The sequence below is a fragment of the Antrostomus carolinensis genome, unplaced genomic scaffold, assembly GCF_000700745.2.
Source record: "Antrostomus carolinensis isolate BGI_N321 unplaced genomic scaffold, ASM70074v2 scaffold47266, whole genome shotgun sequence".
Classification (NCBI taxonomy): Eukaryota; Metazoa; Chordata; class Aves; order Caprimulgiformes; family Caprimulgidae; genus Antrostomus; species Antrostomus carolinensis.
The window spans coordinates 7,260-19,443 of record NW_010320653.1 but is presented as its reverse complement, the minus strand read 5'-3'; the positions used below and the strand labels follow the sequence as shown (position 1 = coordinate 19,443).

Sequence of the window (12,184 nt, the reverse complement as noted above, 5' to 3'; positions counted from 1 at the left end):
CAGTTAACACTGCGAATGATGTTGGCACACAGAGCTCTTCTGAGCTTCTCTCTTCTCTCAGGACTTCCATTTCAATGGAAGGGATCTCCAGTTGGGTAAGCAGTGCTCAGCTGGGAGGAAACAGTAACTCAGGTTAACAAATCTGTTCCTCTGTGCACAGGCTATCAGAATAACCTGAAAGTGCTCTACAGTCAGAAGGTGACACCTGGCTCCAGCAGGAAGAATGGCAGATACATTCCCTCAATGCCCGACCGGATCCTGGATGCACCAGAGATCCGCAATGACTATTGTAAGTAGGCTGCAATGCTGAGTGCAGCCAGGCTGGCACTAACCACTTCTGGAGTGTCTCTGTGTAGCCTTATAGGAGCAGTGGTCCAGAGTGCTGTGTAGGTGACTTGGATCAAGGCTACCTGACTGCCCTAGCTGGGCATCATGACACCCAGAAGCCTGTCATTGTATGACAGACTAATTGTATGTGTGTGTGCACACACACACCCCTGGTGCAGGTGGAAGATCTGCCCTTCAGCACTGGTGAGGGGCAGGGCTCTCCAGGTAAGTGCAGTGTAACCTACATTGCTCTTCCAAACTACAGATCTGAATCTCATTGACTGGAGCAGTCAGAACTTCCTGGCAGTGGCTCTGGATAACTCTGTCTATCTGTGGAATCACGCCTCTGGGGAGATTATCCAGCTGCTGCAGATGGAGCATCCAGATGATTATGTTTCCTCTGTGTCATGGATTAAAGAAGGAAACTACCTTGCTGTTGGCACAAGTAATGCTGAGGTCCAGGTGAGTGCAGGAGTAAAACTAGAGTGTTGTCTGGAGATTGCTGGAGCTGGGGAGCCTTGGGACAAAGGCCTGGCTAGCATAAGAAGGATGCAATGCACTCTGACTTGTCTTCACTGGTATGGGATGAAAATATCCGTGGCCAGTGACCAACTGCAGCAGCAAGGCAGAGTTTGGTTTTTGGTGTTTTCTGATACCCAGAGTTAACTTGTTCTGGAGGCACGAGATACAAATTGATCTCTGCTCCCATACTGACAAGGCTGAATGTCAGAGCTTGTGCAGTGAGGGTTCCTATGGCACAGGATCAGGGCTGGGCTTCCTCATCCTCTGGAGAACTTACTGCTTTGCCTCTCTAGCTATGGGACATACATCACCAGAAACGTCTTCGAAATATGACCAGCCATTCTTCTCGCGTGGGGTCCCTCAGCTGGAACAGCTACATCCTCTCCAGGTAAAGCAGTGGGTGAAGGGCAGTGTCCAGCTGTTGCAAATTCCTGTATCCTAGATCTGGGAGTGGTGCAGGTTAGTGATGGCAGAGAGGAGTTTCTGTCCTGCCTTGGGCTTCTCGCTCTGCCTGTTCTGTTGGGACTGTGGGAAAAAGGCCTCTCTTCTCTTGCCATTTGTGCTGAAGTTGTGAAGGGCTTCTGTGGCTGCTTTGCTCATGCTAACAGGCCAGTAACACTGGTTGGAACCCAGTGGCAGGTATTTCAGCCTTGCAACAGCACAAAAGGACTTTGGTGCAAATCTGTGCCAGTCTAACCCTGCAAGCCTTCTCTCTGCAGTGGGGCACGGACTGGCCACATCCACCACCATGATGTCAGAGTGGCTGAGCACCACGTGGCCACACTTACTGGCCACACGCAGGAGGTGTGTGGACTCAAGTGGTCTCAAGATGGCCGCTACCTGGCCAGTGGTGGCAATGACAACCTGGTGAATGTCTGGCCATGCACCCAGGGGAACAGTGGAGACTTTGCTCCTGTACAGACCTTCTCTCAGCACCAGGGTGCTGTCAAGGTGAGTGTAGGGCTGCTGTGGGTGAGGTGTGGGCACATGCATGCGTGCAAGGCAGACATGCAGCACTGGCTGTGCCCAGGTTGCCTGTTGCATGTCTTAGAACTAACCCTTCTTTTCTCCCAGGCTGTGGCATGGTGTCCATGGCAGTCAAATGTTCTAGCCACCGGAGGTGGGACTAGCGACAGACATATTCGCATCTGGAATGTGTGTTCTGGCACCTGCCTCAGTGCTGTTGATGCCCATTCCCAGGTAAGCAATGAACATCAGCTTGGTGACAAACACCTGACAGGACACCTACACAGAGCTGCTGGCTCCTGAGGCCCAGAGACATGGGAGAGAACCATGTTCATCTCTGGGTGGTGAGCATAGCACAAGCAGCTTGTCTTACCTGTACTGCTACCTCTTCCCAGGTCTGTTCTATCCTGTGGTCAGCAAACTATAAGGAGTTCATTTCAGGCCACGGCTTTGCACAGAATCAGCTGGTTATATGGAAGTATCCAACAATGTCCAAGGTCGCTGAGCTGCGAGGTAGGCTGGGCCCTTTGCCTGGGGAAGGGAGGGCTGCTAGAGGCTGAGGGCAGGTGCACTCCTTGGTTTGAGCAGACTGGTTGTCTAGTTTAGAGCATTACTGATGCAGAATGATGTCCTATGGTGTTAAGGTACTAGAGGGAGGTGCTCCTCTGGGCTGTTGAAGACAAGGCTGTTTGCTCCAAATGCATTGATATTGCTGCAGCAGGGTGGTGGGGCTCATGGGGCATATGAGAGCAAACTTCACCACTGTGGTAGAACCAGAGGGCCCAGGGAAGCTGGTGATCAGCCCAGCCCTGACTACACACCTCCTCCTCCTCAGGTCACACTGCCAGAGTCCTGAACCTGACTATGAGTCCTGATGGGGCAACAGTGGCCTCAGCAGCTGCTGATGAAACACTGCGGCTCTGGCGCTGTTTTGAGATGGATCCCATAAAGAAGAAAGAGAAAGAGAAGGCAAACAGTGCCAAAAGCAGCATCATTCACCAGAGCATCCGATGAGTGCACAGCGCTGTTGTGGGGAGGGGGGAAATCTGGTTTACACACTGTACAGTATTTTAAATGTTAATAAACTGCTTTAATTGGACTTAAGGAGTTTGATGGAAGAAAAAGTCAGGGCTTATGGAACCAAGCCCCTCCTCCCTGGCATTTGGGACCTGGGCAAGTGGTGGAGCTCTTGTTCTTTAGGGCCAGTCTGCAGGAGCCTCAATCTAGCACAGCCCTGGAGTTCTGGAAGAAGGATGTTGTACAATGGCTGTACTTCTGTATTGGTCCTAGCTAAGGCAGATGTGTCACCTGCCACATCTTAATGCTGACCACACGTGCAGCTCCAGCAGAGAGGCTGGGGCTTGCTTGTACCCCACAGGGTGAGGCTGTAGCACTAGCACTGAAAGACTCTAGGTCTGGGCTCTCTGCTTGCAGCAGTAACTGCTCTTCAAATGAAGCTGCTGTTGAGCCTGTGTCTATAGAAGTCTGTCCCCACTCTAGCAAAGCTTTAAGCAAGGAAATCCAGCATTCTTTGCACCTCAAGCTTTCTCAAACCAGAATCACGGAGCAGCCTGGCCTGTGGCTGGATACTGGCTCTGGTAAGAGAAAGGGAAGTGTTAGGGGATGAAGAAGGCCTCTATATCCATGTCTGTACTCTTAATTTCTTTTAGAATAAAGGGTTAGAGCCTGGGTGACTTCCCTATCCCTGATCAGTGTGTCAAAACCAACCTTTCCCAAGGCTCCCACAGGAACTATCCCTGACTTGCCTCAGCTTTCACAGAGCAGTGAACCAGCTGTACACTGGTCCCAGCCTAAGGGAGGGTCCTCTGCCCAGCTGCTGCCAGCTGTGGTGGGGAGGTGCAAGGCTCGGTTGAAAGCACAGGATGTGTCCCCAGCTTCTGCTGTGTCCTGCCTCTTGGCCAGGTGGGCCTTGCTATGCCTCTGCAGGCAACTACCAGCACCACACTCCTGTGTCAGAGCAGTCTGGGGACTTGTTCTTGGCAGTCTGAGCTGTAGTGGCACCTGCACACAACCATTGGTCTTGCTCAGCTCCATGCAGCCTCTGTGCTGCAGCCAACGCTGCCTGCTCTTGGAGTGCTAGGCTAGAACAGCCATTCTTGCAGTCAGTTTAGTACTGAATTTAGGAGCCAAATGCTATTGGAAAAAAAGGGGGGAGCAGGGGCTGGAAACATACAGCAACAGCAGTAATCATCCCAAAGGCCACAAAGGGGGTGGCAATGGCACATGAAGCCTGGTGGAAAAAAAAAAAAAAGCTTAGTTTATGTTGCCACAGCCACCTCGGATGTCATACAGGAGACTCCCAAAGCACCATGAACTCAGTGCACAGCCCTTAGTCATATATTCTTCCACCAGCCCTGATCTCTGCCCTCTCCTCCTGCTAAGGGGAAGCCGGAGTGCCAAGCTGAGGCTGCATGTAGGGAAGCAGGGCTCAGCTGACATTTGGTAGAGCTTGACTCCCTACCACTTGGAAAATGCATTTTTTCCAGGCTCAGTCATGCTGGTGCAAGTTGCAGGGAGTGTATCTACTACAGCTGTCATGCTGCTCTGCATGTACCCGACATTGTGAGGCTGCACCAGACCCATGGAGCTTGTCCTTCAGCACAGCCAGGGGCTGCCAGGGACACAGCACAGCAGATTAGCACCTTGGCCTGCACAGAACAGCTCAACAAAGCCTGTGCCTCCCATCAGCCTGTGATTAGCTGGGGGTGGATTATTAACTATTTTCACCTTCCCCTTAGCACAGTGCCACACTGTACCTGGCACCAGGCTCCTGCTCTGCCTCCTGAGCTTTAAGCAGCTGCAGCCTTCAAAGGTGGGCAGTGTTGGCACCAACGTGTGCCGTGCCAAGGCCAGCCAGCGTGCACCCCACACCCACCACCGCAGCCCCACACCTATTGCTGAGGTGGGGACATAGTCTCTAAAACCAGCTTGCAGCAGCTGAGCCCAGCACCTTCCCGGAGGGCTGTTGGTACATCCCCCTTTGGCCACCTGAGGAAGAACAGGGGATGTTCAGGCAGGAAGAGACAGCTTTCCTTCTTCAGAAGAAGCAGCAAATCCTAGGGCAGCAGCTCAATCCAAGGGGGAATGGGGCAGGAACCCACATGCAAGATTTGTCACTTCCCTAGAGCTGTGCTGCTGTTGTAGGTGCTCTGCCCCACACCCCTGCAGCTCAATGCCAGGAGTTAGCACAGACTTGCTCTGTGTGTCCCCACAGCAGATTAAGGTTTCCAGTGGCTCCTGATCCTGGAAGGCTTTATATGCCTGAAAGCTGGTGTAGTTTCTTCACTCCCATGTAACAACAGTTTATCTTTCTCAGACAGAGCCTGTCTTGCTTCTCTCCTGAACACACACCCACACCCAGCAGCTGTGGATTACACACCTCTTCAAAGTCCTCTGAGCATTACTGAAAGGTGGTGACATGGCCGTGTCTTCCCTCAGCCCCCTACTAGTCCCACTGCCCCGGAGAGAGAAGAGGAAGGAGCTGGGCACTGACCCAGCAGGCCCAGGAAACACGGCCATATAAGGTGTGAATTCAGTTTGGAGCAGCAGCCCAGCCTGACCCTGACAGGGTATAAATTACCAGCCCATGGAAAGATCACAGCCAGCAGGAACAATGGGAGGAAAGGAGAGCACAGCACACACAGGGAACAGCCCATTTTAAAATGCCAAGTGCAAGTAGTTTAAAGTATTGTTACTATTTTGGGCAAAAGCAAAGACAGTCCTGTCTTTACCGAGAGCCAGCTGAGGGGAGAAGGAGGCTAGACAGGAAAAGCTCCATCACAGCTCAACTGTCACCTACAACTCCTGAAGCAGTAACTTCTGAGCACTGAACTCACATTGCACACCACTTCAGGGACCAGAGCAAGCTCTCCTGCCCACAGAGAAGTGGCAATAACTGGGAGAATGCTACACAGTGCAGCAGCCAGAGGCCATTTTAAGGCTTCATATATACAAGGGCCCTGAGCCCTGTAAAGCAGGGTGATGCCCACATGCCATTAGGCATATTGGTCACACCAGTTCAGCTCACTTGAAGACGGTTTCCTCCACTTCACAGCACAGCCTTGAGACATGCAGCAGCTCAGGCAGGGTCAGCAGAGCTTTCCCTCACATGAAGCCCTGCTCTAGGGCTTTGGCTGGACATCCACTAAAGCCCTCCCACACCCCAAACAAATCTACATCCAAATTCAGCTCCTGGAGGCCTGCTGGTCTAACACACTCCTCCTGGCCACAAGCAGCCCAGCCAACTACCTACCCCTCTTCCCAGGCTCGAGTCAGCACCTAGGCTGGCCTCTCTGCTCTGCTCAGGGGGGCCACACTCACAAGGTGATGGGGAAGGCAGCACTGCACACCAACAGCACCAAGGGAAGCCAGACTGTCTCAGGTGACAGAGTGGGTAGAGCCCAGCCAGGAAGATGCACGGCTGTAGCAGGAGCATGGCAGCAGCTTTGGCTTCAGTAGATGCAGAAGCAACAGATGCCACTTCCCCCTCACTTGGGTTTCCAGGGTCTCTATTTCCTGCTCTGCCACACCTCAGCTCCCCAGGATTTCTGAAAAGCAGCAACTTCTCCTGGGCAGCTGGCCCAGGTCCCAGCCTGCACCCAGTGCTCCACCCCAGCCATTCTTTCACTGGGTGGAGCCACTTTCACAACGGGAGCCTTGACACATTTCCTGCCCTGAGCACTGCTCACCAAAGCCCTTGGAAACAATGTGCCATCTGCTTCATCAGCACACTGCTACCACCTTCTCCCCCCAACACACAAATCTGCTACACCAGCTGCTTATTCCAGCCCTGGCTCTAACCACACTGGGCAGGACCACACAGCTGGAACAGCTTCTCAGCACAGCAAGTCAAAAACAAGAGAGCAGAGACATTTCTCCTTCTGTTTGTTTATTTGTGATAGAAGAGCAGCCCGATCTGACAGGGCCTGGCTCCTTCACCTCATCCTCAAGGCCACCAGCATGGTTTTGGTTACAGCCAGAGCAGGTGATGGGCACCAGGCCCAGGAGAGCTGCTGCACTGCCCTGCTGTAGGGTCAAGTACACCTGCACCCACACTCAGTTGGATCCATAGAGGCAAGAGGTGCTCACTATTACACCACAGCAGGGCACACTACAACCATCCTCTGCTGTGCTCACACTGGGCCAGAGCAAGGCTGGTCCCAAGCAGGAGAGCCCAGAGCTGATTCTAGGGGCAATTATTGCTCATGTCTTGAGTTTGCAGGAATGGAAGTGGTCCAAGGCAAGGCTGAGCTTGGCCTCCCCCACTCTGGAGCAAGCCACCAGCTGCCATACAGGATCAGGTAAGTGTGGCTAAAGCACACACCAAGCACCCAGCCCAGGCACAGAAAGGCAAGGCAACCTGGGCTTATTGTGTGGGGGAGGCATTTCAGGCTGTCACAACCCCTGCAATGTACTAGGCACAGGGCATGGGTACCTGGGTACTGTACTGGGCAGGTCTGGGCCCTTGAGTCCCATACACACTGCCCCTACATTCTCCACAGCCACACCTGAGCACAGATACACCAGGGCAGGACCCCCAACCTGGGCACACAGGGACCAGAAGGGACATGCAGCACTGTGTCATGGAACAAGGTGGCACAAGGCATGGTAGAGTAGGAGCACTCACGCTTGAGCTGGCAGCAGCAAGCAACCGGGGACAAGTCTGCTCATCCACACAGGCTCTGATGAGACAGAGAAGAGGAGAGGGCACCAGGACAGGGGCCAGTCTCTTCCTTTGGTCCTACTCAGAAGGAAGTGGCCCCCAGGCAGAAGGGCCAGATGTAGGCACTTGGGGGAAGTTCCTTTGGAAACACTGGAATGGGACTGCAGCCCCACAGCTGTGATGCAGGCAGCTGCCTCTCTGCTCAGCAACACTGAGAAACAGCACGAGCCCTCCCAGGAGCAGGAGAGGTTGCCCATTGCTGTTCAGAGCAGAGGGGCTGGGCATGCAGACAGAAGACAGCAGGGCTAGGCACAGGGGTACAACAGTCTGTAGGCACTTGACTTGGCTAGTGGCACCCAGGAGCAGGGGAACAGGTCCCAGCTGCCTCCGCCCCGGGGCTCTCATTGGCTCTGGGAGGGCCTTGCCCTCTAGTTGGCTTTGACCTTGCCATTGGCAACAATGCCATTCTCATGGATGCTGCTACCGTTGTGCTGGGCTGTTTGCTGAGCCACCCTGGGCAACCGTTTGCCCTTAGTGTAGGACTGATACCAAAAGTTGGAGAAGAGGATGAAGAAGATGGTCCCATAAATCCAGATGAGGTGGATGAAGATGGGGAACTGGTACTGGCAGCTGGGCATGAAGTAATACTGGGAGATGTGGACAGAGACAATCACGAACTGTGCCTGGTAGCAAGACAGAGCAGGAACAAGTTATTCATGGGAGCAGGATCAGCGACCCCACTACAGACCCTTCTAAGTGAAACCAACAGGCTCCTTTCCCACTCTGAAGTAGGAGTCCTTATGGTGAGGCACAGTCAGGCACTGGTCTCAAGACAGCATGTGCCCCTCACCCTCCCAATGTGGCTGCAGCCCAGGGGCAGGGGGCTGAGCAGCACCCATACCCTAACCAGGCTGGTAGGGCTACCAGAGGCCCACAGCAGAGTAAGAGGCTGCAGAAGAGACAGCTACAGATGCTGGCTGCACCTCTCATAGCTACAAGGGCTGGCCTGCCCCTCACATCACAGGGGCTGAGAGCACACGCTCTGCTCCACAGCAGAGACTCACCAGCTGGATGGCCGTGATGTGCTTCTTCCACCACAGGTACTTCTGAAAGGCAGGTCCTGCTGCTGAGAGCCCATAGTAGAAGTACATGACAACATGCACCATGGAATTGATCATGGCATGGAATGAGCCCATTCCCCCTGTTAAGACAGATTTTCAATAGCGGAAGTCAATCCTTCACAGCAATTAGCACAACAAAGAGCTCCTAGGAGCCCAGCAGGGCCAAAAAACCCTCCTCAGCATGCTGGGGCTAGCCCCACCCTTTCCCCAAGGGGGGCACCCAGACAGTTTCCCCTCTTACCTGGACCAAACTTTGCTCCCCACCACCAGCTCCAAGGCAGAACAGAGTGGTGGAAGAGATGCAGGAATGTGACCTGTTCATTCTTCTTCCTCAGGACAAAGATCACCTGCAATGAGAGCCCAACAACATCAAGAACCTCAGGATGTCCTGGAAAATTATGCTCAGGATGCCCTGACCCTGGGAGCAGCTAGAGCACACTGGGCCACTAATTCAGTGTCTGATCTCAGTGACACTTCCCCCTCCTCCAAGCTCACTGCACCACACATTAGGTCATGCCACAGCTTCCAGAGCTGTAACATGGCAATAACAGCCTCTGCAACAGCCCAGAGTGGCCTTCCTGGCAGTGATGCCAGAGAGAAGCACTGCCAGATCAGACTGGAAGGGCTGAAGAAAGCACCTACCCCAAGCACACTGGGCCCCACCTCCCCACCTAGCAAGCAGTGACAAGGCCTCCTCAGTAACTCACCGTGTCCGTCAGTTCGATGAACTTGGAGAATACAAAGAGCCAAGCAACACTGACCATCTGCAACAGAACAGGTTAACATTAGAGACCCACCTCAGCCTGAACATGCCCAGTGGCCAAGGGTCTCCATGCAGTAACCCTGGGATGAAACCAAGAGCCAGGGACTGTAAGTCTGCTTCAGGAGAGGCAGGTAGCTGCGACCCTGCTGTCCAAACACAAGCGCTAAGGGCCATCCCCACTTACTGGGAGAAGAATGAGAACTCACCCTGAGGGCCTTGGGGTCCTGTGAGAAGTCCACAGGGTCACATCGCCAGGTGTACCCAGTAAGCCACCCTGCCATCAGGAACTGCAACAAGAGCATCATCAGGGTGAGGCCCAACACATCACCCACTGCACTTCTCAAGCCCTGGGCAGAAGGGCAGGGAACAGCCTGCAAAAGGGCTCCCCATCACCCACACAGCCTGCATGGGCTGCTTTATATATGCCACACAAAGCCTATTGCCAACAACTCACCTCATAGACTATGTAGAGTGAGAGTCCCACCAGAAAGAAGTTGTATAGCACCATAAACGTCTTCAGGTTTAAAGGCTTCCTGTTGGCCATTAGCCGAGGACCCAAGGACAGTACAAAGTAGACATAGGCCAGAAGGATGCCCATCACGAGGAACGGGGACTGCATCAGCGGATAGTCAGCGATGCGGGGGTCTGCAGAGAGCCACAGTGCAGGGCAGTTAGCACCCTCACCCCCATCTGCTGCCAGCAGTGCCACTGCCAGAGTGGAGGCAATGACACGGCAACCCTGTGCTCCTGGGACAGGAGCGTGGTAGCAAGGCAGTCTGGGAGCAGAGGCTGGTGAATCCAGCCAAGGTCACAGTCTAAAGCCACATTGCAGGGCAGCCTGGAGGCTCAGGAGGGCAGAAGTGCCCCAAAAGGGCCTGCAGGGGCACTAAGGGAAGACAACCTCATAACAGGCAGCCCCCCCTCAAAAAACCCCCCAAAAAAACCCCCCCAAAAAAAAGCTGCATCTACACCAGGGCAGAAGCAGGATGCAGCCAGACCCAGACTGCTCCAGGGGTGACAGACCTGTCCTGTGCCTGTGGCAGCAAGGCATGCAGTGCCACCTGCCCTGCAGCTGGGCAGAGCCAAACACTCACCTGCTTTCTTCATGAAGTCCTGATACATGGTCACAATCCCCTCCATGGTGGTGGCAGTATCTCTGTGGAGAGGAAGGGCAGATCAGGCAGCTGTTTTCCCAGGAGGGCAGCCTGCAGAGCACAGCCTTGCAGATCAGCAAATTTCAAGCACAGCTTCAGAGGTCCAGTCATGTGTATCTGGCCAGCATTGCTCTCAGCTGGTAACACACCAGCACACACCATTCCAGCTGAACCATACACTCCCTCCTTCTGAACCTGGCCCTGTCTCCCCAGCTCTGCTGGGAACCCCACCATCTACCACCAGCAGTCCTTCCAAAGCAGGATCCTAACATTTCAAGGCAGCTAGGAAAGCTTCCAACCACAGCACCGTATCTCCACCCCCTTAGCCTTGCTCCTGTTGTACAGGCTCCAGTATTATTACCCACAACAACTGTGATCTTGCCACCAACCTTGCCACCCACACCCACCCAGTACAGTGGTCCACCTGACCCTAAAGCAAGGTCACCAAGGGAGATGCAGAGCTGGCCCACGCTCTCCACAGAGCAGTACCTTTATGATCAGCTTTGGGCTCCTGCCCACTGATCCCCACAAGAGAAGCAACACATCACTGGCAAACCCACTGCATGCGGAAGGAAAACCATCAGTTCAGAAACAGACACCACTTTCTGATCTCCAAGTTCCTGGTTTCATATCCTTGCACAAAACCCTCCTGACAAGAGCTACCACCCCATAACCCAGCACCTCAGAGGTTGGGTGCACCCTACTGGGCAATGACATTTCCACTACCCTTCCAAACAGGGGACAGTATTCCCAGTTAGGGGAGAAAGCTGCAGGAGAAGGATACAGGGCTGCAAGGAAAAGGACTGGCACTCTCCACACTGGCTCAGCCTCACTGTGGGCACACACCAGACAGCAATCCAGATGGATGCTCTCCAGAAGGCTCTTGCTGCTGCAGGCAAGTCTGAAACACCCTCACCCATCTCACTGAGCTTCCCAGCCTCTCCCCAGCCTACAGGACACCCGAGCTGGAGGAAGGGAGGGAGGCAGAGCACAGGCCCAGCCTCACCTGACTCACTCACCTGCAAGGGAGGCATTCCTCACAGCTGCTACCAAACAGACACTCAACCTACCCCTTCCTCCAGGAAGGCACACAGGAATCACTGCCCACACACAGGCCTGGGGAAACCGGTCCCCAAGCCCAGTTTCCCCAGGAGGTTTATTGCTGCTGCTACCAGGAAGCACGCAGCCTCTCCCTGGCCAGCAGCCCGGAGGCTGAAGCCAAAGTAAGCTTCTTCCCAGTAAGGTCCCAGCTGGGAGTATCCAGCAGGCACTGCCACCTCAAGCCCCCACCAGCCAGCACCAGTATTGCTTCTTCAGCTTCACTGTCAGAGGAAGAGCTCAGCAAAGTGCTCTTTGCTGTAGCTGGGACCCAGGCAGGACAGCAGCAGACACTACCTGTGCAGTGCTACCTGCCAGGCTTCACCAGCAGCAATCTTCACAAGAGCCTGGCACACACCATCCCAGCTCATCATTCTCAGAACATCCCTTTAGTGCAGTGACACAGTGCTGGCTCCATGCCTGCCCATTCATACCCTGTGTGCTCCTACAGACTGATGTGCCACCCAACCTCTGCAACAGCAGTGGGGTGGAACAGGTCTCCCCCTTCACCCCCATGCTCCAAAGAACTCATTCCTCCAAGCAAGGCTCC

The 12,184-nt window shown here is 54.1% G+C and overlaps 2 protein-coding genes across 4 annotated transcripts in view; one reads left to right on the top strand and one right to left on the bottom strand.

Moving 5' to 3' along the window:
• The window catches only part of CDC20 (cell division cycle 20), a gene marked incomplete at its 5' end in the record, with an annotated part of 4,294 nt that extends 1,382 nt beyond the window's left edge, over positions 1 to 2,912 (top strand). Inside the window, 7 exons of the mRNA XM_010169659.1 lie at positions 161 to 289; positions 593 to 789; positions 1,143 to 1,237; positions 1,569 to 1,800; positions 1,924 to 2,049; positions 2,211 to 2,328; positions 2,651 to 2,912. Of these exons, the coding sequence (XP_010167961.1) occupies positions 161 to 289; positions 593 to 789; positions 1,143 to 1,237; positions 1,569 to 1,800; positions 1,924 to 2,049; positions 2,211 to 2,328; positions 2,651 to 2,829 (1,076 nt within the window). The remainder of the gene's footprint in view (positions 1 to 160; positions 290 to 592; positions 790 to 1,142; positions 1,238 to 1,568; positions 1,801 to 1,923; positions 2,050 to 2,210; positions 2,329 to 2,650) is intronic.
• Positions 2,913 to 6,705: 3,793 nt separating this feature from the next.
• Positions 6,706 to 10,685, bottom strand: ELOVL1 (ELOVL fatty acid elongase 1). 3 transcript variants are annotated; one of them, XM_029085365.1, is made up of 8 exons: positions 10,648 to 10,685; positions 10,477 to 10,532; positions 9,837 to 10,027; positions 9,589 to 9,669; positions 9,327 to 9,383; positions 8,861 to 8,966; positions 8,563 to 8,699; positions 6,706 to 8,181 (listed from the first exon to the last, which is right to left on the bottom strand). In XM_029085365.1, the coding sequence occupies exons 1-8, from the start codon at positions 10,662 to 10,664 to the stop codon at positions 7,927 to 7,929; spliced, it is 900 nt and encodes a 299-aa protein (XP_028941198.1). In that variant the 5' UTR covers positions 10,665 to 10,685; the 3' UTR covers positions 6,706 to 7,926. The 3 variants fall into 3 exon arrangements, with proteins under 3 accessions (XP_028941198.1, XP_010167958.1, XP_010167959.1); XM_010169656.1 differs by lacking the exon at positions 10,648 to 10,685 and having other exon boundaries at positions 10,477 to 10,533; XM_010169657.1 differs by lacking the exons at positions 9,589 to 9,669; positions 10,648 to 10,685 and having other exon boundaries at positions 10,477 to 10,522.
• Between the last annotated feature and the right edge of the window lie 1,499 nt (positions 10,686 to 12,184).

Bases quoted from the DNA above. Each gene is read 5' to 3' on its own strand.
- ELOVL1 (XM_029085365.1), bottom strand. The intron at 10,028-10,476 runs GTGAGTGTTTGG...GGCTCTCTGCAG, and splicing joins GGACTTCATGAAGAAAGCAG to ACCCCCGCATCGCTGACTAT. The intron at 8,182-8,562 runs GTGAGTCTCTGC...TCTTGCTACCAG, and splicing joins ACATCACGGCCATCCAGCTG to GCACAGTTCGTGATTGTCTC.